Genomic DNA, 25,369 nt, shown 5'->3' on the forward strand with positions numbered 1-25,369 from the left:
GTTCGTTTTAACAAATTCAAGAATTCAATTAAGTAAGAAGTTCACATAAAACCATGTTCAACAATAAAACCCTAAAATCGTAATAAATTAACATAATATTTGAGGAAAAAAAAGGAATCCAAAAGTGAAATACTAGAAGAACATAATAGAAGGATGAATAAAACATGATAGAACTTCTATAATAGAAAAAAAATATTATATATATATACACACAAACACAAGATACAGGTATAAATAAACAAAAGCAAATAGCAGATTAAGGAAACGAGTGGATCTTCGACATTAACTCGCCTCAAAAGGTTCTAACGAAATACCTCTAAAAGGTCGAAAACACCGCTCAACGTCATACACGAACAGTTTCACGTTTCAATGGCATTATTTTGGATGAGTGGCAGGAGCTCTATAGTAACACCATTTTCTTTACCATAGTCTTTGGTATTATGATTTGCTCCAACATTATTAGAATCTATTCTAGAACGAGTACTATTTGTTCGCTGCCATTGTGGCGCTAATGCTATAGGGGAGCCTCTGTGGCTAAGAGGCGAAGATTGTTTTAAAAGGTTACGGCGCACAGGAGGTGAATTACGTAAGACTTCCATAGGCGTATAACTACCAAGATTCTCTGAATGTAGGCGTTTGCGTGGTGGTTCATCGCACGCTGTGAGCCAGTAAGTATAAATGTTACCTTTTCCCTAAAAATTGATTAAAAAGTTAATAAAAAGTAAAATATAGTGCTGCAATTTTGTTCAATTATCTAGGACATCGTAACTAAAACTCTGATTAAATTTGTTAAATGTCGGAATTTAGAGAAAGTAAAATTTTCTCAGTTATTTTCATTAATAAGCTTTAAAGTCTCCATTATTAAAAAACTTCAACATCTCGTTAAAATCAAGTTTTTTTTTTATCTACCAACTTTTCAGTCTCATCTTTTTAAGCATGAGAAAAATATATTTTACCTTTAGAAATGTTTCGCCTCTTTCTTCAAGAGAGAAACCACCAATTTTATCAACAACTTTTTTAAAAAACGGGCTGACATGAATTCGTAAAGCTAAACAAAAAGATTTTCCATTTTATACACAAGAACAAAAAGAAGGTTAAGATTTATATATATATATATATATATATATATATATATATATATATATATATATATATATATATATATATATATATATATATATATATATATATATATAACAATTAGAAACGTAAAACAATTAGAAACGTAAATAATGCAAAAAATAATACGTTCTCCTGTTGATTCCATCCTAGAGGCAAAATTAACAGAATCTCCAAATAAACAATATCGAGGCATAGTAGTTCCAACAACGCCTGCCACAACAGGTCCTGTGTGTAAACCAATTCGCACTAGCAGTTTTTGATCAGGCTTGTGACGCACTTTAAAAGTTTGAACTGCAGAAAGAATATGAAGTGCCATTGCACCAATCTCTTTGGCATGCTGCATTTTATTTCTAATAGGCAAACCGCTTGCTACCATATATGCATCTCCAATGGTCTCTACCTAAACGAAAACTTAAGTAAAAAAAAAAGGCATTTAAATTTTAAAAATCTTTGAATTTATAGAGTGAAACAGAAGGAATATTATATCTAAAATATATGATAACATGATAATATATAACAATAAAAAATAACCACAATATATATATATATATATATATATATATATATATATATATATATATATATATATATATATATATATATAACGGGTGGCCCAAGATAAATGGCTTAGTTATTATTTTTATTATAGCTTTGTTATTTTTTTAGCTAGAACAGTGAATTTTTTTTTAAAAGATTTATTAAATTCTCTATAAATCTGTCTTGATGGCTTTGTTTTATATATGTATGTGTGTGTGTGTGTGTGTGTGTGTGTGTGTGTGTGTGTGTGTATATATATATATATATATAAATATACATATATATATACATATATATATACATATACATATACATATACATATATATATATATATATATATATATATATATATATATATATATATATATATATATATATATATATATATATATAGTGGTTATTCATATAATATTGAAAAAAACCAGTTAAAAATAGACTTGAAATATTTACCTTGTAAACATCATAGTTAGATATCACATTATCGAATAATGTATACAAATCATTTAACAATGAGACAACCTAAATCAAGTTAGAAAATTAATAAAAACATAAAAAGATTGTAAATAAAAACTGTTCAAACTAATTTTCTTTTGTTTACTGCTTTAGAAATTTTTAGAGCAATCAGAACAATTGCAACCTAATAAATTATGGCTTGATGGAGAAAAAACCCTGTTACTCAGTTTATTTAAAATAAGAACATGAAAGCTAATTCAGAATAGAGAAGCAAAAAAGAAGTGCAGAAAAACAAAACAACCTGTAAAGGAGTGCTGATTGAACACAAGGAAGTAAAACCAACAATGTCACTGAAGTAAATTGTAACTTCGTCAAAGTACTCAGCTTCAACTTCTTGACCCTTCATAAGCTGTCTGGCAACTGACTTTGGAAGCATGCGCAAAAGTAGAGCTTCAGTTTTCTGCTTTTCAGATAGTAGCTCACCAGTTCGTTGATTAACAACATCTTCAAGATGATTGGTATATTTTTCCATCATAGCCACCATATTATCCAGTATATTTGTTTTTCTATTAAAAATACCCACACATAAACACAAAGACTTAATTTTAAATAAAAAGTGAAAAAAAAAAAAAAAAAAAAAAAAAAAGCAAAAAAAGAGAAAAAACCCACAATCCATTGCGCTTCATTAGATTTTCTATCTCCTTTCGTATATCTGTAAATGAAGGTCTTTCATCAGCATTCTCAACCCAAGATCTCTTCATAACATCTCTCAAATCTTCTGCATTTTCAATCAATTGTGGAACATGTGGTCTAAATGGTGGATTTTCACCATTCTTCACTCGTGCTACAATCTCTATAAAAGTTAGCCATAAAACATCAATTGTAAAACATTTTGCTAACAGAAAAATAAATGTGGATTCTTTTTTTTTAATGGTCAAACATCAAAAATGCATTTTTGATCTATACTTTGTTTTAAATCAGAATGTTAAATAAAACACAGAAAATTTCTTTATAAGAAAAATTTCTTTGTAAGAACAATTTCTTTATAAGAGCAACTTCTTTGTAGGAGTAAAATGGGTGGTAAAGATGTAGAAACTGTTTTAATACTAAATTAACATTTTGTTAAAGAAAGTTTGTTACAATGGTGGCTTTAAATATATCATTCTGAGAAAAAACATATATAAAAAAAAGATGGAGAATTACACTGTAAAAGATATATATATATTTATATATATATATCTTTACACTGTAAAGATATATATATATATAAATATATATATATCTTTTACAGTGTAATTCTCATATTACATTTTATGTTATACAACTTTTCCCTAGAGGTTACTAAATGTTAAATCATATAGAAAACTTATTGTGAATAATAATTACAATTGTTGTAATGAATTTTACTTTAGAGGGTATGTACTTTGTATTTTATTGAAAATTTAATTCAAAAAAGTAACATAATTAGTGTCCTGTATAATTTAAAAACACTGTATAAAAATTATAATTTATTTTTCACTTCTTAATTTTCAAATCAAGTAACTAATTTTATCCAAATATATCCTGGCTAATTTTTTTACATAGAATAACCACAACCCTAAGGTGTTTAGATATAAAATTTTGGCTGCCCAGATCTACCCATTTAATTTTTATTTTAAAAATTACAAGCATATCCGCTAAATTTTCAGAAAAGTGAAATGCAGCCAATAGAACAATTGATAACTTTTTGAATAAAAATAAAAGTTAGTTAGAGGGCAATAATTTAGAATTTAAGATAAGCTTGCATTGGTCCTATGCTTCTGTGAGATCTGAAGGAAGATGACCTCAAGGTCTGCCTAAAAAAACTTTGAAAACTCATTTACAAAAACCAAAAGACGTGGAGTTGTAGATTTAGTACAATCTCAGAGTGCCAGTGAATTAACCACAACTGCTGAAACAGCACATCATTTGTCGGGTCAAAGAAGGGTAGCTACTTCTATTAGAAAAAGTACAGAAACACTAAAATGAAGAAAATCTATAGATATGATTTGTGGCGGCAGACAATTGAGTAGCAAAGAGGCATTAACTTATTAGGTAGATTCCAAGTTTACTAGACACTCTTATAAACAAACCAGAAAGTGGCCTGATGGTGGAAAGAAATGTATGCAATGCTTTAACTGACATGCATTCGACACAAAAATGTTATATCTGTGGTGCTACTCCAAAAATGATGAATGGTGAATTAAAAGGCATGGTTGATAAAAAAGAAAATTACAGTTTTGGTTTGTCTACCTTACATGCTGGGATCTGTACCTTTGAATGCTTACTGCACATTTGCTACCATTTGGACATAAAAAAGTGGCAAGCTAGAAGCAATAAGGATAAATATCATATCAGACACCATTCGGAAGAAATCAAACAAAAGTTTAAAAAGCAAATGATGAATTCCACGAAAATCGTAACCTTAACTTGATTTTATAAACTAATTTTTTACAGTATATTTATGGCGTAATTAGCTTTAATATGTATCTAATCACAAGAAAATATTAAATAAATGAATAAATAAGTTCGCTAATTAATGTTTATGGTAATTAGTGAAACCGAGGTATGTTTACAAATTGCCTGGGAATTTTTTGTGAAAAATGCAACAACAATATATCTTTAATTATTTAATGTTATAAAATACATCAACAGGTAAGAATGGTATCATTTTAAAGAAGAAATGTTGTACAGTAAATATGTAAAATTAGTTTTTAGAAACTATTAGGTAAATTTAATAATTTAATTGAATTTAAATCGATATTGTATTTCATTGATTTTCTGTGATTCCGTCACGAAATAATTACAAAACTTTATTTTATTATTGTTTCTGGCAAACATCAAAGTAAATAACTACACATTATCTTAATATTTAAAATTTGGAATAAATTGTATGAATATTGGATATATTGTTTATGCGAATAAATGTTTAATGTGCGTGACGGAATCACACAATATCGTGACGGAATCACGCAATATCGTGACGGAATCACACACTTTTAATTTCAATTTTACATGCTTAATTTGTACGGAGTTTTCTAATGTTTTACCTTTATATTATTTGCCAATAAATATATCTACTATTAGGATTGTTCTTTACAACTATGCTGCATCAATTTTCTATTGTAGATATAATTTATTAATTATTAATTAAAACACTATGCCACCAAAGAGTGCTGTCGAAAGACAGCGAATACACCGTGCAAAAGTTAAAGAAAACTCTGCTATGCTCAAAGCCGCTAGAGCAAAGGATTGTTTACGAAAGAAGAGACGGCGCTCAGAAATGGACGACGAAAAGGCAGCTGATTTTAAAAAGCGAGCAAAGCTGGCCACTCGTAAATGGCGTGTTAATAAATCTCGTTCCTTGGCTACACCTTTTACTGCAATCGAAAATGAACTTCCTTACAAATCGTTATCGTCCTTTGGAAAAGCAAGAAGGAGAGTGGAAAACGCTCTTCCCAAAAGTCCTCGAAAAAAAGCAGCCGTAGTTCGAAAATTGGCCAGTGATATTTTGAATATTGAAGTAAAGGGTCCTTCATTAGTGACAACAGCAGATTACTCATGCGTTACTAACTTTTATAATAATGATAGTATATCACGAGTAATGCCCGGAAAGGCAGACGTCGTTACAGTTTATTCAAATAGCGGCAAAATTAAAATGCAAAAACGTCATCTTGTAATGACTGTTGCTGAAGCATACCAGACTTTTAAATCTGAATTTCCAAATTACATTATCAAAAAATCCAAGTTTGCCTCGATGCGTCCAAAGAACGTACTTTTAACCAGTGATATGCCACAAAACGTATGCGGATGCAAATACCATAGCAACATTATTTTGTTACTGGACTGTTTACATCGTCAATATCCACAAATATTTCCGACGTATTCAAATGAATTTGTATCAAATTGTGTATGTAATTCACAGCAAGAAGCTTGCATGTTTAACAAATGCGGTATGTGCAAAGATTTTCGACTTTTTACTGAAAATTTCACCAGTAAACTTGAGAATACTGATGATTCAGTGACCTGGTATCAGTGGAATCAGGACAATGATAGTTATTTAGTAAAAGAGTTGCAGGAAGGTAGTGTTCAAGATGCAATTGATTTGATCTCATCTCAGCTTATTGCCTTTCTACAACATGTTTACATAAAACGTCAACAAGCGATATCTTACGAATCACAGAAAGCTGACGCACAGTTGCCTGACAGTACATCTTGTATCTTGCAGATGGATTTCGCAGAAAACTATACTGCGACTTTTCAGGACGAGATCCAGTCAGTACACTGGAAACAAAAACAAATAACTGTATACACGATTATGATTTGGCATCGCTCTGAAATAATTTCAAAAATATTTGTCTCAGACTGTCGTGATCATGAAAAACATTCCGTCGCCGCATATACTGCAAAAATTCTCGAGTTTATCAAGCTGTCTTTACCCACAGTTGATACTGTGCAGATATGGACCGATGGACCAAGTAGTCAGTACAAAAGTAAATTTGTATTTATTCTGTCTATAAAATTGAAGGAAGTTTCTGATCTACAGCTACAGTGGAATTACTTTGCAACCAGTCATGGCAAAGGGCCAAATGATGCGCTAGGTGGCAATGCGAAGCGAATTGCCCATCGTCAAGTGTTATCCAGAAAGTTCGTAATACGAGATGCTTTATCATTTTCTGCTGCTGTTAAATCTGTACAGAGCAATATAAATGTTACTGTCATTTCACCTAATGAAATTGAAACCAAATGCAATGAGCTGAATGCTGATATTTTGTGGAGTGATGTACCGGCTGTTCCAGGTACACAAACTGTTCATTGTGTTATTCCGCAACAGAACAGCGTTAAGTGTAAGATGTACACAAATGCTGTAAATGTAAAACAGCATGTTATGATTAAAACTACAACAGAAACTATCACTCCAGCTTTAACTTCTATAACACCTAGCATGGATTTTATTTCTACGCCACCGACTGTGGATGCTGTCAGTATTATTCCTAAAGCTTAAATAGTTAATAAATAAAATAGTTAATTAATTAATTGAATGAATGCTAATTTTCTAATTTGATTAAGAATGGTTAACTGTTCTGTAGTCATGTTATTGACTCGCCTTTTGAAATATTACAGTGAGTAGACAGTAGGTGTTTGTTAGTATGGCTAATAGGTGATTCCGTCACACCATTTATGTGATTCCGTCACACATACTTTAATATAAATATAGTATTATCTATTAAATAATTTATTATTGTTTCTAATTATTTGCAAATGGTATGTATTTTAACACACACATACACTTGTGAAGTTAAGCAAATTTAAATAGGAGAGCAGAAATGTGTTACTATAATAATATACCATAAAATGCTTGTCCATAAATTGGTGATTCTGTCACGCATATTATTATATTAATATTATATGATTATTATGTATTTATAGTTTTTTGGTATTAGAAGTATTTCAGGCCAATGTGTGACAAACACATATATCATATAGAATAACAATATGCACATTACAGTTTTTTTATTTTTATAACATAAATGTGGAAAATAAGCTCAAATCGGTGATTCCGTCACAATGGAATTCATGAAATGGAATTTATTGTAGACAAATAAATGGCAACACAGCTCGCAGTTATTTTCTAAATCCAGAAAAGAGCAGAGAGATTACAGGATTAATACTGAAATAATTTAAAAATCTAGTGTTTTATTAAGAACACTATCTTCTGGCCATGAAACTGATTGCTTCAAGTTTGAAAAACTTTGTTCTGATACTAGAACTTTATATTTAGATTTGTATTCATGGTACATGACTGTTACAGTTCAAAACATTAATGCATAGTATTGAAGTTATAAAGTCATGTATTCTTCTAATTAGCCAGCTCTTGGAAGAATCTCAAGAAGCATGAAATAAAGATTACAGAAAATTTTGAGAGCATCATACTAGAAAAAAGTCGCATATTTCTACAAATATAGATTTGCTGAATATGCTTCTAATAACATCTGACCCTGTTATCAATTCACTTAGAGAGTTGCCTGCAAAAAGAAGCAAAAAACTGCTAGAGGAGGTTTTGAATTTAATTGTTCCCCTTCCAAAAAAAAGCAAATTGTAATTTTTCTGAGAATCATTTTATATTTCAAATGATGAATCTTCTGAAGATTCAAATGTTGAGTGTTCGGAGGAGTTAATTGATAAGTTTTCTATTCACTGAATATCACTTTTATTGTATAATTTTATATATCCTTGTCTTTTAAATGTATTTTTTATTTTGTACTTCATTTTTTTATTATAACAGTTGTTACTGCAATGAGGAAAGGAGGGGAGGGGTGTGTGTGGCTGTGGGGGTTCCCTCTGCAAAAAAAAAAAGAATCTTAAGCTATTAAACCCTAGGTAATTATTCAATAAAACAACAAAGTATTACTTATTTCAACCATTCAGAACAGCTGAATTGGTGAAGAAAAAGTTTTTGTCCAGCTAACTTCTATTAGACGATTCACTGTGCATAGATGAGAAAAACCTACCCTATATGCTTATCATCGGAGAACAACTAAAAGTGTTAAATCAGAAAAAAACACAACAATTTGGTTACACATAGGCTAAATACACACAACAATTTGGTTGCAAATATTTAACAAAATGAGTTGACTTGTGATCCACACTCCTCAATCAAAAAGGTGCAGTTTGTCAATTGCTGCTGCATAACAAACTACACACTGTACAATTGACAAACTGCACTCTGCTCACACAGAAAAAAGCAAAATTGGCCCTCTTAAAGAACTCCAGAATTTTATACTTCAAGAATTAATAAGCTTGTAACTAATTACCAAAAAGAAAAAATTATTAGAACTTCATAAAACTTGAAAAAATTATTAGAACTTCATAAAGTTGTTATTTTGAGTAGTTAGGTTAATTATCATCTGAGTTAATAACTTTTTTGAATTAGAAAATTATAAATTTCCTAATGAATATACTTACCATGAGGTTCTAAATACGATGTACTCCAAGGTCCTTCCCTTGTATGAAACTCTTGTGTTATGATTGCAAAACTATAAATATCACCTTTTTGTGAACCTCGTGGTGGTGGATTGCTTAAGCGAAGAAGTTCTGGTGCTTTAAATAGCAAGTCTAAATAAATCAAAAATGTAATAACTCTATTGATAAATATTTCAAAACTGAATGAATACTCTTATAAACAAACAATACAACAAAAAATACATAACAAATATTCTTATACTTCTATAATAAGCCGTAGTCAATTCTAAGACAGAATGATCTTGCTTAAACTCATGCAGTCCAAAATCTGTAATTTTGAGGGTCCACCTGACATCAATAACACAGTTTGAAGACTTTAAGTTGCCATGAGATTTAATATCAGTGCTGTGTAAAAACTGCATTCCTTTCACAATTTCATGAAGAAGAGATAAACAGAACAGTGTATCAAGCTTAATATTGTCATTTTCGAGAATATCCTAAATGTAATAGAGTGAATAAAAAAAACAAAAAAACAAAAAACAAAAAAAACAACAAACAACTTTATAAATGTTTATAAAAAAACTGATAGCAATAATAAAGTTTATTTTTTCACTTTATAAATAGAACTAACCTGAAGACTCCCTCTAGCACAATACTGTGTGACAATAGCAATATTTCCATTGTCCACACACGCGCCAATAAAAGGATTTATATTGTCATGACGAATATCCCGCAACTATATATGCAAAGGGATCATAATATCAATTCTTTTTCAATAAATATTCAGTAGGGAACAATTATATTCTCAAAAACAATAAACAAGTAACAAAAAAAGGGTTTAACATTAATCATTAATTTTTACTGATCAGGAAAAAGAAACTTGCATAAATTACTAAAAAATATATAAGCATTACAATCCTTTTTTTTTCATTACCTGCTTCAGCTCCATTAGCACATTTCGATTAAGCTCTACAGTCCGCTTTTTTAATCTGCGAACTGCAACTAAATTTGATTTATAATATGCTGTTGTTGTAAAATGCTGGTATTTCTCAAAACCATAACTACAAAAGCTCTGGGCATCCTGCTTTTCAAACAAAAAAAAAGCTACAAACAATTATAAAAATGATATATTATCATTATTATTATTAATATCCAAAATATTTCAAGTATTGAAATGAACATTTAGATTGTTATTAATTTAATAAACTTACACTAGTAAAAGAGTTGCGGGAAGAGCCACCACTTAAATCAGAAGATGAAATCTTCCATAACTGATTTGATAGCTCTCTCTCTAACTTGTATTGCCTACATAAACATCAATTAGAGTAGCTTATGGTATAGATTAACTGGTTGTTTTAAATGTGATTTATTTTGACATCAGTTGAAGATGAAAATGAAGATTTTTATCAAATGTTTATTGAAACAGCAAAAAACTTAAAAAGCAGTTTAAAATAAAACTTGAATTGTAGTAGAAAGCTTAGAAACCAATCCCATAAAAATGATGCTTCATAACTTAATGTGTCATTGAGTGTTTTTATACAACTAGATGAAAACCTATACTTTAATCTAATCATGTCATTCAATATTGAAGACCAAGTGAAAATTGCTAAAATCCATCAATCCAGTTGACTTTGCTGCTGCATTGTGAACAAGATTGTTGGTTCTTACTTTATGGAAGTTCAAAAAGACTTAAGTGCCACTAGAAATTATATGACTATGATTTATAAGATGCTGTTGTTGTAAAATGACATGTATGTATGTATGTATGTATGTATGTATGTATGTATGTATGTATGTATGTATGTATGTATGTATGTATGTATGTATGTATGTATGTATGTATGTATGTATGTATGTATGTATGTATGTATGTATGTATGTATGTGTGCATAAATTTTTTAAGTTCAGAAATTATTAGAAAACAGTAGTGTCCATCAAAGAAATATTTATAAGAAAGTTTAATAAACATGATTTTGGATTTGATAAATTCTGGAAAATCTTAATGAAATCTTTGTTTTCATTTAAAATATTTAAAATAAAAAAAATTCTCAGTACATTTTGCAAGAAAAAAAAATTTCAAAAAAAAACTACACACTTTAGTTTGATCAGTATTTTAACTGCACATTAAAGATGAAAGAAAAAAACACTTCTAATGAAAACATTCTCTGATAAACTTGGCAGAGAAACCTTTTTGAAATTCAATACCATATAATAAATTTTCGCAAGATCACAGTATATTTTAAAAAGAGGTTATTTTGATAACAGTCCAATGACTTTGGAAGAACAAGACTCCCTGGTCTGATGAATAAAACTTTAATATATAAAAAGGTGGACCTAAAATATTTAGCAGGCAACAAGTAAATTTGCTTTTTTGAATTAGTAATAGTAATATAATATGTAGTAGTATGCAATATAAAAAATTTGTAAAAGTTCATTAACAACACTCCACAATTCTATTATCTGAAAGATTTACATAAAGATAAATTAAATACATGAGAGCATAACTTTTTTTTTAATAAATCATACCCCCTCTCACTTTATTTATAGTTATAAAATAAATTTCTTCAAACTTGACTTATACTTAGTGCTGATTGAATCATACTTAGACTAATTTTTTGTTACCCTTATGAAATTCACTAAAAAGAATTCAGATGTTTATTACATGAGGCATTTATGAAACATTCAGTAATTGTAATTGTAATGAAGCTCAAAAACAATTGATGTTTGCTAAAAACAAGTAAAAAGCAGCAAAATTTTCAGAGCTGTTTTCCACTCTTGATTCACAAACTATGTTAAAGATTTCAATTTATATTGAGTCAAACAAACTATAATATAAAACTGCCATCAATTGGGGAAGTTCTATGACATGCCTACTATCTTATCACGGAGAGAACTGTAACTGTGTGTCTGAAGAAAGTATGTTCTATATGGACAAAAAAATGATTGCTCTTGAAAAGCTTGTTACTAAACAGTCTAGAAGCAGAATTCAACCTCCGGGAAATAAATTTATCAGAAAAGACCTTGCAAGTTTATATAAGTAAAGAAGGACAACTGCATATACTTTGTATTTTGCTATTCTTACTGAATTTTAATTCAATTCTTAGGTTAAAAAAAATTAAAAGCTGCCCTTTAGACATTTTCATGCTAGTTTTTTAGGATGTTAATTAAATAAAACAAATGGATAAAGAAATCACAGCAATAAATTATTTAGCTGAAAAAGATTCAGATATTAGGATGAGAAACATTCAAAAAGAAAATAAAAAAACTAATAAACAAATAGTCTCAACACAATATTAAAGAAAAATTTAAATCATTTTTTATGAAATGGTTAACAAGAAAATGGTATTTTAAATAAAACTTGTTTAGCTTAAAATGTCTTTTTAGTGTGAACAGGGTATAAATCAAAGTCATAAAAGATGTTTTGAAGAAAAAATATTTGTTTAGCAACTCGGTCAAGTATTGCTTCCTAAACTTATAGTATAAACACATTCTACAGCAAATTTAGTAAAACCAATTCAGGAATTAAAATTGAGAGTTACCTTTGATACTCTTTATCCCTACTAGTTTAGAAGAATTTTTAATTGAATGACTTAAATCCAGACAGCCACTCTGGTCCACAATGTTTCACTAGAACTTTTCTTTATTTAAGAAAAACTAGCATAATATAACTTTAAAGTTAACTTTTCCATTTAAAAGTCAAATTTTCACCACCTTTCTCTAACTTTCAACTTTCTGTTACTCTTCAGACAATTATTTGAATGCAAATAAGATTCTTTTATATTTTAAGATATATGTAGCATAAAAACCCATGTAAAGTTGATTTTTTCTGTTACTAACACTGATACTGTTTAAGAACAGTAAGTAGACTATTTCTAAAAAAGTGAATCAATATTACTTTTTGTACTTAAGTATACAACTGATAAAGTAGGGGCATAAAACTGTATGTACCAACAGGGCAGCTTCATAAATAATGGAAAAAACAAAAAACAAAGAGTGAGTGAGAGGGATTAATAGGAAAAAGTGAGGCATAGTTAAATAGAGAAATTAACTTGTATTATAATTTTATGATTTACAAAAAAAACCTATATACTATTATAAATACTGTCAAATACATTGACATCATCATTTACCTGTACATAACCAATGGAACAATAATAAGGATTACACCAACAAATGTCATTGCTATTGTCACACCAAGTAAAATTCTATCTAGAAAGCAAACATTTCACAATCGAAACTTTTTTTCCTTAACAAATAATTTAAAAAGCCACTCAAACCAAAAAAATAAAAAAATAAAATAAAAAAAAATAAAAATAAAGCAGAACTAGATAAATAAAAAAAAAACATACTTAAATAAAGTATATATATAATATAATACATTAGGATGTCAAAGCTCAAATACTTTTGTTTTTTTGTGTACTTCACAGTTGAAAAATAAATCACACAAAAAAAATTATGACAGCAGTATAGTATTTAGAACTTCCTCAATGACATCAAAGTTTCAAATTTCTTTGAATTTTAAATAATAATTACAGTTTTTTATAACCCTTAAAATGCAGAAACAATATGTTTAAATGTATCATTCACAAACTAAATACTGATATACACTCCTTACTAGAGGTTAGATTAATATTTAGCTATTATGTTAAGTATTCTTTCATATTAATTTCAGCATTTATTAAAACTATAGTAAAAAAACTAATGGATGATTTACATCAATTGATAGATCCATGATCTGTTCATGATGTATACTTTCATGATTTAAAAACCCTCTCTACTTTTTTTTGTGGTTAACCTTCTCGTCAGGTTCATAATTGAGTCATTATAGTGTTTCAAACAAATTATAGTGATAAGTCCCATGACCTACACCAAAATTTATGTCCAATACTACGCTAAAATGAGAATGTGCTCAAGTTAGGAAAACATCAATATTTTTGAATATAAGAAATTTGGGTAAAAGATTTTCTTAGTTACTAAAAAAAAAAAAAAATATTGCTTATGGTCTGAAAGAACTTCTACATTAGAGTTGGATACAAAATGGAACCTTATAATTTTTAACTATCAGTACAATAAACATACAGAAAATAATACAGTAAAATCAGGGTTAGCAGAAATGTATTCCAACCAGGTTTTTGAAAAAAAAAAATCTTAAGTTTAATGCAGTATCTAATTGAGCTTAAGTAAAAAAATTTAGACTATATTTTAGTCATTTGCTACTTCATTACTTGTAATACAACATAATAAAAAAAAACACCTTGGTATATGTAGGATATGTTGAACTTAAGGTAAAAAAAAAAAAATTTATGCTAAGCTACCGGGAAGTGTGTTTAAAAATTGCATATTTCTTAATTGGCTTCAACCATGAGTACTGTTTTGAATTTAATAAATTTGAATTTAAAAAAAGTCAAACGAGTGATTGCCATATTATCAACGTTTGTAAATTATCAAATTTGATATTTAATTATAATAGAGTCAATAGTTAACATCAAGAAAAAGAAAGAAAGGCAGATCAAATCTTTCTGAATATATAAGCCCAGGGAAAGATATTATTGGGTCAGAATTACCTACACTAAGAGATCTTTCAAGTATAAACTTTTTTAACAAGAAACAAACGCTGAAAACAAAAGAAACTATTCAATAAAATACAATGTGTACTTAAAGTTAATTGATTAGTGAAGTTACACCAATGCTTTATTTGTGTTCTCAGTAACACATAAAAAATTATATTAATCTTGTGAACAAATTGAATGTAGCTGTTTAAGTTGCCAGGGGAAAAGGAGTCTTAAAAGATAAAGATATGCAGCTAAAAATTGAGGTGCCACAGGTTTTTTGACGGGGTACAAGAATGAATGTTAAATTACAAACCCTGGTAAATGTTTCAGTTTTCGTCATTAAAATTTTTTTAGGGAGATTATGTATATTTGGAAGTTTTTAGAATACAGGGTTTTTAGTTTTTGAAGAAAAAATGACACACCCATCTATAGAATCATTTAATTATTAGTTACCCAATTTAACCTCATTCTCAGTAGTTAATTCTGCAACTATAATTAGATAAAATCTAGCTGAGATTAACTATACTAATAATCAGGATTAACAGTGTATTCCTTGTCATAAAACTGATAACAGTTTTGTAAGAAGCATAATTCTTTGTTATTTACTAAAATATTTACATTTATCTTAGTCAAAACTAGATTTACATTTTCTGTATGATTATTTATGATTGAACATGTGATTGTTTGTCATCCATTATAAGATAAACATGAGGTTGTTTGTCATTCAGTATTTTAGAGTTTAAAAGACACCAAACTAAATAATACTGGTTTGTTGTGCATATAATTTTGTATAAATCTAATGAGTCAATAGATAAATTATGATTGATAAAATTTTGTGTAAATTTGATTGTTTTTTGAAGGTGGTAGCTTGAAACTAGCAGATTGAGGCCAAGGGCCTCAATCTACACTCAAACTTTCAAAATAGGGATGTGAGCTGTAAGGAATTTAAGCCATTAGGTAGAAGATACCTAAAAACGTTTTCTTAAAAGTAAACAGATTACACACTAGATCACAGATTAGACTAGAAATTATTTGTGTTTACTTAATCATCATTAAGCAAAGTATGGAATTATATCCATCAAGGATTTTGCTTTTGTGTTTTTGGATACAGAGTAAAACCCAGAGTAAAATCTTCCATAAAAGATTTTATAAAGTATATTTATTGCAAATTTTGTATCTTTATCTGGATCCAGTAGCATTAATCAAGTAACTCCTCCACCAGAAGTTCATTACCTAATAAATATTTGCTTTTTCAATGGTGAAAATAGGTAGAATTTTAACTTAGGCAAACCAAAACTTTTTTCAGTGAAAAATAAAAGCAGTTGTAACCAGTTAGGGAAGGGAACTTCGCAAAGGTATAAGAAGCTTCAAATATTTTATTTTTATTTGTTTGATTGCTCTGAAATGGGTTACAGATTACTGTGATTTGTTCACTTTAGTACAGGTGTAAACTTTATTTTCAATAATTGTTTCAAACTTTGTTTATTTCAGTTTTATAAATATGGCTTTCTTGTATTTTCATATGCTTTCATAAACATTTTTTTTTTCTTTCTCAAATAATGTTTACTTAGTTATATTTGTTAGAAATATTTCAACTATAGCAATTTAAAATGAGTATGACTAAAAAAGTATCAGAATATAAAATACTAAAATATATTCATACAGTGATATTCAGTTGATAAGCAGATTTTTACTTATTATGAAGAATAATCATAGAAAATCATTATCAGAGATTTTTTTTGAGCACACAAAATTTTATAGCAATTTAACAAAACTTTCTTTCAAACAGAAATGTTTAAACACTTTTTAATCATAACTAAATCACGTAAAACATTTTTTTTGATTTTAAAATATGAATAGATTTTTGCTTCTTTAATTTCATTCAAACTCAAATAAAATTTGATCTAATTATCAAAATATCAAATGCGTTTAAAAAATGTCTATAAAACCTCATATTTTCTGGCTATCAGTTCTAAACACTTGTGATGTTAAAGAAGGATATTGGAATTTCACAAAGAAATTTTGAGAGATAGTGGAGTTTCACAATGAAATCTTGAAAAATAGTGGAATTTCACAAGGATAAAAAAATTACCTTTTTCCTTTTGAGACTGATCAACACATTTACTACCATCAAAGCCACATTTCGGTTCATCTAATACATCTTCTAGCTTTTTATTACCAGGCCAATACATTTTGGCTCCTATAATAGCTTTATATTTTAGTTGCAGTTCACCAACAACTGTTGTTCCATTAACATTTATTGAACCATTAACATGATTTAAATCTGAGTCCAGATCAGCTATTGCTTGCATTTGTGGCAGATCATAGCGACATTTTTCTTTACCTAAATATCACTATATATATTATTCTTAATCATTCATCATCATTCATCATCATTCATCATCATCATCATCATCATCATCATCATCACCATCATCATCATCATCATCATCATCATCATCATCATCATCATCATCATCATCATCATCATCATCATCATCATCATCATCATCATCATCATCATCATCATCATCATCATCATCATCATCATCATCATCATCATCATCATCATCATCATCATCATCATCATCATCATCATCATCATCATCATCATCATCATCATCATCATCATCATCATCATCATCATCATCATCATCATCATCATCATCATCATCATCATCATCATCATCATCATCATCATCATCATCATCATCATCATCATCATCATCATCATCATCATCATCATCATCATCATCATCATCATCATCATCATCATCATCATCATCATCATCATCATCATCATCATCATCATCATCATCATCATCATCATCATCATCATCATCATCATCATCAAAGTCTTAAGATACCTATATCTGGCGACAAATGGCATCTACAAGCTTCTTCATTTGCTGTAAATACAAAAAATTCTACAGCAATCACTACATATGCTGTTGCTTTATTTATCACTTATTATTAATGGATATTATTAATATTATTACCAACACATATTTGATCTCTTTTTTCTTTTTGTTATCAAAAATGAATAGCTTATATAATATAATATTTCTGTTTATAATATAATATAATATATATGTATATATACATATATATATATATATATATATATATATATATATATATATATATATACACATATATATATACATATACATATATACATATATATATATAATATATATAATATAGTATATTCTGTTATCAAAAATGGACTTACATTGGTGACCATAGTGGTACAAGCGAAAAGGGTATTGCACTTCACCATTGTTATCAAAGAATAAAGAATAGCCGTGACTGCCTATACAATCAAAAAATTTTCATTCACAATAACTGTTGCACCATTTAATTTAGACCCAAAGATATCTCAAACTATTAGAGAAAATTTAACTCTCTTTAGCTATTCAAGAGAAAAAAATATTGGTAAAGAATTGTAAATGATGAAGTTTAGAAAATCCAAAACAATTGAAGACCACACCGGAAAAACAATCAAGCTACATTTTTGCTTTTTTTGGGTTTTTGCCCCTTTTATATTCAGCTGCAGTTTAACTATATAAAAATTGACTATATAACTAGAAAACCGATCAAATTACACAGATATTTAGCTTAACAAATAAGTGAGCTATGGTTTTTTGAAGTTTAAAATCTAATTTACTCAAAACAATAAAAATGTAACTTGATTGTTTTTCCAGTGTGGTCTTCAATTGTAAATTGCATGTAAAAAGTGTCAAAGAGTAAAATGTGATACTTAAACAACAAATCCTAAACCTTCACAATCAAAATCTTTTCAATAGAGGAATATTGAATTTTAAAAACTTCAAACATCAGAGCTAAATTTCGAAGAGATTATTTTAATTATCTGTAGCAGTTTCTTGACAACTGAAGACAAATAAATCAGCATTCTTGACAGAACTTGATGAGACCACTTTTTTAATGCATTAACAAGTATTTTAACCCTCAAATCTTCAAACCTTATTTCCTTTCTATTACTCATGCTAGAAACAAACTTCAAACCATATAACCAATTTTTCCCATATAACACTTCCCAACAAAATTTTAATACCAAATCAGTTTAAGTTATTAATAGCAATAACTCAAAAAATAATAGCATAGTAAGAATGTACTTATTTAAAATACACATAAAATAAATTGAAATACTAAAAACTTTTAGTATTTAAAAAAATATTTTGTTTGAAGTTTTTTTTATTTTTAAACAACAAAAATTTTAAGACCATTTCAGTTTTTTCTAAATTAATAGTGAGTTGATCCACCCTTTTTTTTTTTTTTTAATTACTTCAATAATTCTATTTAACGTTGAATGAATAAGATTTCATCTAAGGTTATTTGATCATAGCATTCCTTTATTTTTTCTTTTAACTCATTGACATAATTAATTTGCTTTCCATTTGCATAAACCAAATGAACTAAACAACTCCACATATTTTCAATAGGATTTAAGTCCAGGCTATTTGGATATCATCGTGAAATATTTACTTTCTTTGTTTGCAACCAATTTTTTGTATGATTTGAGCTTTGGATGCTAGCTCCATCTTGCTGAAAAATTGGGTTCTTGCTACCTGTTTTTTAAAAGCCGACAAACTTTCTTTAAGTAGTCTTCAGAATCTAGAGTACCTTTAAAAAATAATATAATAAAATAAATAAAATAAAATAATATAATGGTTGATTTTCCTCAACTTTCAAAAGCTGCCCAAACCATTAAACTTCCACCTCCAAAATTACCTCTAGATAAAAGTTTTTCTTCTTTTCTTGAATCACGCCAATAATAACTATCAGGCCCATCTAAATCAAACTTTTTTTCAGACAACATCATTCCAATCTAACCTTGTTTCAATGCGATTTCTAGCAAACTCATATCCAGTTTCTTTTTGTCTTCAAGTAATTGCTGGTTTTCTTTTTACATTTTTACAATTAGTCAATGGATTTGATTTGATTACTTGATACATAGTTTGAACATTTGCATCTAATGATAAATCACTTTTTATCTTCTCAGCAGTGATTGTTGAATTGCTTACTAACTTAAAAGTTGCTCATTGAGCCCATTTCTTAATTATTTTTTTACATTCTCATATCTTCTTAAACTCATTTCCCTTTTTCCTGTAAGATAGTTATGAACAAAAGTCTTCAATCTGTTTATATTTTTTGCTATTTTTGTTTCACTCTGGTTCTCAGAATAAATAATCAATTTTACCACACTTGTAATCAGTGATCAGTCTTTTGCTTTACCCATTTTTTAAAATTAAACAAGATAATCTAAAACAAATAAAATTTCAAAAGTTCATTATAAGTTCACTTTATATTAAAAAAATCTAGAGAAAAATTAAATCTAAAATGTTTTAAAAACAAACTGGTTTTAAATTTTTTTCATTTTGAAAATATTCATAATTTCAATTTTTTTTTCCTATAAGCCAAAATTTTGCATATATATAAGCTATTATTTATTAAAATAATATACTCAAAATAAGAATTAAATTGTTTAATAAAGAAATTATAAACTTTTGTGAAGTGGTCTTAAAATTTTGATGTGGAGTTCATTTGATTTGCAAACTGGATAATGAACTTAAACTTTTGGTATCTTAACTTTTAAAATCTCTGAAAACTTAAAACTGAAATTTTTATGAAAAAATTAACAAATGATAAAATAAATTCTAAAAAATAGTTTAAGAAGTTGCACTTTGTGATGAAACTTTTAGTTTAAGCCCATCAAATAAAGCCAATGAAAAGATTCTATAAAAACAGTTATTAACCTGTAGCAGAAACTATGCATGTGGAATAAAGTGGTGCCCAAAACAAAAACTCATAATATACTAACAATTATCAAGTTAATTGAATCACTGATAATGCAAATAAATAATATTCTTTACCTGCCAAGTTCATAGAACCACAGATAGCAAAGATCTTGTTAATGCATTAAGTATTGAGTATAATATAAACTTGTGCATTTTACAGTCTGTATCATAAGCATGAATCTCAATATAGTTCCTTGTGGGTGCAAATTATTTAAATATATAATCAGTAAATGATATTGGGTAAAGGTAATTGAACATCAAATATGCAATTTTATTTATGTAAACGTGGAACATTACGAAAATGAAAATTTCACAACGCAATATCTTAATTTAATTAACAGCTGGTAAAAATTCCACTAAACTTGAGAATGCACACAAAGAAATTTGTATATATCTGATAGAATGAATCCATCTTCTGATGTTAAGTTAAAGTTTTCCTTTTTTTTATTTAATAAATTACTAAAACAAATTCTTCACTGACAAAAAGGGTTATACATACTAAAAAAAACTTTGTTTTCCATATTTGCTAAAACAGCTGTCCCATTCAAATAGCTTTGCCCTTTATTTAGCGTTAAGTTGACAGCCATTGCATAAAACATGATTGCATCATACAAGTTATTAGAGTGAGTTGGTGGCTACAAATGAAAATTGAAAACTTTAAATCTATGTCAAACAAAAGTGGATAAAAATATTTACATACCAAAAGGAAACTAAAAATGAAAACAAATGTTTCTTTCAATTTACATTTAAATCTCATGACAAAAACACAAAAATTTAAACAAGAATGAACTCAATTACAATATATAAACACATACTGTAGATTTGGATCGAGAATAGTTAGTAGCTGGGATATCACCTTCATATGTGCTATAATTGAACCATGTTTTCATTCCTTTTTTTATTCGCTCGTGAAATTCCTCAACACTTTTTGAGGTCTGCAAAACATCTGTAGTTGACGGATGCTTTGTTATTAAAAGTAAGGTAGATTCCCAGGCTTTGCATAGAAGTTTACTGCGATTAATAAATGATTCATAACTAGCTCGCTGATTATTGTTATCTGACGGTGTACCTGTAATCAGAATTAAATAATGCTATTTTTGTTATTTTTAATGTAAAAAAAAATATCCTTAGAATTAGAAAAGACCTATCTAATAAAAAAACTAACCATGATCTGCAGTGGCCCACTTGAAAGGTGTTTTTTGTCTTGTTTGAGCACCAGGCATATCCAATTCAAAAGCAATAAAAACATAGTCTCCATTAATAAGATTTAGCTCTGCAGCTGCAATAAGACACTCTTTAGCAACTCGTACCATCATTAAAAGCAAGATAACTAATAAAAAAATAATTAATAAATATTCCTCAACCTTTAGATTGTAAAACAAAATAGAATGTAATATCAAATATAAACCAGATTTTAAAACCCTTCTTTTAAAACTGTTTAATCACCAGAAAGGCTAGCTATTCCTTTTTTTAGTGAAAACCTATTACTAAAAGATATATAGCTCACTTCTAGACTTGCTTGCTAAATTCTTTAAATCTTCTTTCACTATATCAAAATGTTTGTCATACATGTATTGAGAAGAAGGAGGTATATATTTATGAAGCATGATTTGCTCTGAAAATTCTTGTTTTATATCACCAAATATGCGTTTATATACATCTTGGTTTTCTATAAAAACGCTGAACTTTTTCCATTTGTAGTGCTGTAAAAGTTCACGAATAGCTGGTGTGAGTTGACGTCCGTTAGGTTCTGTTCGTGCAAATGTAGGATATTCTTCTTTATTAGATAACTCTGGTTCTAGACACATCTATGAAACATTAGCAGAAAAATTACTGTTTGTTATATTACAAACCTCATTGCCCTTTAAACTTTACTGCATGAAATTCTTAAAACCATTAAACAACATTATTTTAGATCTAGAACTATCTAGAAAATGAAATTAGATCTTATCCTAGAAAATAGAATCAAACTTTTGTGAACTTATTAAAAGAAATCTATAAATAGAGCAGTTCAAAAAAATTCTTAATCCAACCTTCAAAAAAGAAACATTTAAAGTAAACTAATAAGGCTACTTGCTCATTTTTTAGAGATGAGTTGTTTCAACAGTAAACAGAAAAAACTCATTAACTTGATTCAAACACTGAACAAGTTTTATTTATAATGTATATTATCATATCAGGAAAAAATCTCTACTCTTAGAAAACCCTTGAAAAATTTAAGCACTTTAAATGTATATTTGAAACTCTTTGAACAACAATTAAATTCAAATTTTTATTTCAAATTATTGTATATTTCCATAACTTGCTTTTTTCTTTCACAAAATACATTTAATTTATTTTTGGCTAATAGTTCTTAAAAGGCAATAACTTTTTTAAAATAGGAAGATATAGTATCTCTATTTTTTAAAAACATTTTTAAAAACTAAAACACTCAGATTCACTTGGAATGAATAAACACAGCTAGCACTATATTACATTGCGAAGTATTATAAATTATCATGTATAAATTACATTAATGACCAAAAGCCAAGCATAACAATTATGGCTAAAAAACTAGTTCATAACAAAATTAACAATATTTTTGTGTCTTGTTAAAGCTGTAGTTTTTAACAAGTGTTTATAACTACTCTTTTAAAAGAATTCTAGAATCAGCCATGTTGTAATGTAGTTACTTGATCATAAAATCTTATTAGAACTTCAAATAACAAAATGTAAAATATGGTTAATACTTTTTTCATGGGTTTTTCTTTATGTTTACTCTTCAATAACTATTCAACAAAGCTTTAAAATAACTATTAATTAGCAATTTTTTAATAGTTTAGCTATCCCAGCAAGCACACAACATTGAAACAATGTCGATTGACATTGATCAGTGTTAATTCCACATTGTTTCAACACTGTGTGCTTGTTGGGATTAGACAAAAGTAAATCCATATAAAAACACTTAAAAATATTAATTAAAAACTGGAAAACAAAATAAAAAAGAAAAGAGAAAATAGAGAGAAATCTTTAAAAAAATTTAATCCTTTAAAAGAGAAAGATTTAAGAGCTGTTCAATGAAATATTTACTAGGAATAGAAATTAATTTTGAAAAATTTTCAAGGAAATTTTGTGGGACTTAAAAGGGCAAAATTGGAAAACAAGTAATTGATATTTGTGTTTTCCGTTGAAATCTGAAACCAAGCATTAGCTAAATGTGCTAAGTGATTAGTATTAACTTTTAGTATAATTGAAAAATAGGTATTAAACAAAAATGACAGGTGTCTAGTTCTCTTATTCTTTTTTAGGATTTTTTCATTTAAAAATTGAACTGTAAGCAATTTTAAAGAACGTATTTTGAAGTTGATGCTAAAACAAATAACCATAAAAATTTTTTCATAAACACTATATATAGACATAAAATGCTTTTACTTTGAAATTTTATTTTAAAAATAACATTTTTAGATCAAATATTGTAAGCTTACATGAGAAATCATAGGCAGATTTAATGCTCCTGCATTCCGTGCCATTGCTAAACACCCAGCACAACCACCACCGATAAATGCATCAACTTTTTCATATTCATGCATTTCTATCTGCAACTTTACTGAATTTTTCCAATTGCACATAGTATCACCCCATACTAATTCTAGTTGATAATTTGGCAAAAGAGTATGCTGTGAATTAATATCATCAATTGCCATATACATCGCTGAAGCATAATATAGTCCACTGTAATATGATGAAATTTTTGAGTCACCTAATGTGTGTGGTAAAAGCACTCCTATTTTAATGACATTAGATTTTTTACGAGGAAATTGATGGTGTGAACAATTTATATGACTAATCTGTTGAGTGGGGGAATAACAGGAACAATTTGTTGAATATGTGTCATTATAGGTATTTAAGCAGCTGCATAATAACAAATTTTCTTGACTAAAATTAGTGAAGCTTGATGTATTGCCTACTGAATTGCACCTACAAAAAAAGTTTCTTATATCAGAAGGATTAGGACATATGCAAATGCCATCAGCACCAAACCTGCATGTAGCATTGTACGGTTGCCATCGAAAAGATATAAAGTCATAATGAGACCTTGGTTCTCCATTTAATGCATTAAAGCGGGATATAAATAACAAACTTGACAGCAGCACCATTAAACAATGCATAGTTAATGATTATTAAAGTTCTTTGATATTAGAAGTTTCCATAATATTTAAAGAATTTATAATCAATATTTTTATCATGTTAGTAAATTTGCTTGTTTTCTAGAAGAAAAAAAGAAGTATATATATTTACAAAAAAAAAAAAGAAAAGAAAAATAGTACATATGTGTATGTATGTATGTATGTATGTATGTATGTATGTATGTATGTATGTATGTATGTATGTATGTATGTATGTATGTATGTATGTATGTATGTATGTATGTATGTATGTATGTATGTATGTATGTATGTATGTATGTATGTATGTATGTATGTATGTATGTATGTATGTATTTGTATGTATTTATATATATATATATATATATATATATATATATATATATATATATATATATATATATATATATATATATATATATATATATATATATATATATATATATATATAAACACATACAAATTTATTTACATCATACATTCATAAAGCTCAAAAATTAGTTTTGTATTGTAAAATTGTAAAACTAGATCTTAAGATTTTAAATTATGCGGTTTTAATTCAATTTTTTAAACTTAGAAGCATTAAGCAGCTAAATACTTTAATAGATTAATTCATTTAGCTATTCACCTCATAAAATTATTCTCCGTTTTATTAAGTATTACAGGGCTCGACTTAATTTTCATCTTGTGGAATCTCCATTGTAAAAATAAAAAACAAATGAAATGTGAATAATGCGGCTGGGAACTAATTTGTTT

At 27.8% G+C, this 25,369-nt stretch overlaps 1 protein-coding gene across 2 annotated transcripts; it reads right to left on the minus strand.

The window, feature by feature from the left end:
• LOC145192762 (atrial natriuretic peptide receptor 1-like) lies at nucleotides 1-25,369 on the minus strand. Of its 2 annotated transcripts, none has more exons than XM_090071593.1 (21): nucleotides 25,242-25,369; nucleotides 23,933-24,715; nucleotides 21,976-22,276; nucleotides 21,634-21,798; nucleotides 21,284-21,537; nucleotides 20,968-21,103; nucleotides 17,882-17,962; nucleotides 17,514-17,555; nucleotides 16,739-16,990; nucleotides 13,225-13,303; nucleotides 10,306-10,399; nucleotides 10,029-10,178; nucleotides 9,726-9,830; nucleotides 9,357-9,591; nucleotides 9,098-9,247; nucleotides 2,783-2,966; nucleotides 2,415-2,679; nucleotides 2,111-2,179; nucleotides 1,249-1,522; nucleotides 957-1,048; nucleotides 1-692 (listed from the first exon to the last, which is right to left on the minus strand). In XM_090071593.1, exons 2-21 carry the CDS (start codon nucleotides 24,614-24,616, stop codon nucleotides 360-362), a joined length of 3,945 nt encoding a protein of 1,314 aa, XP_089927719.1. In that variant the 5' UTR covers nucleotides 24,617-24,715; nucleotides 25,242-25,369; the 3' UTR covers nucleotides 1-359. The 2 variants fall into 2 exon arrangements, with proteins under 2 accessions (XP_089927719.1, XP_089927720.1); XM_090071594.1 differs by having other exon boundaries at nucleotides 3-692; nucleotides 10,029-10,175.

This window comes from Hydra viridissima, unplaced genomic scaffold (assembly GCF_058129835.1).
Source record: "Hydra viridissima isolate aposymbiotic clone 2 unplaced genomic scaffold, HvirCarnegie_v1 scaffold_14, whole genome shotgun sequence".
NCBI lineage: Eukaryota > Metazoa > Cnidaria > Hydrozoa > Anthoathecata > Hydridae > Hydra > Hydra viridissima.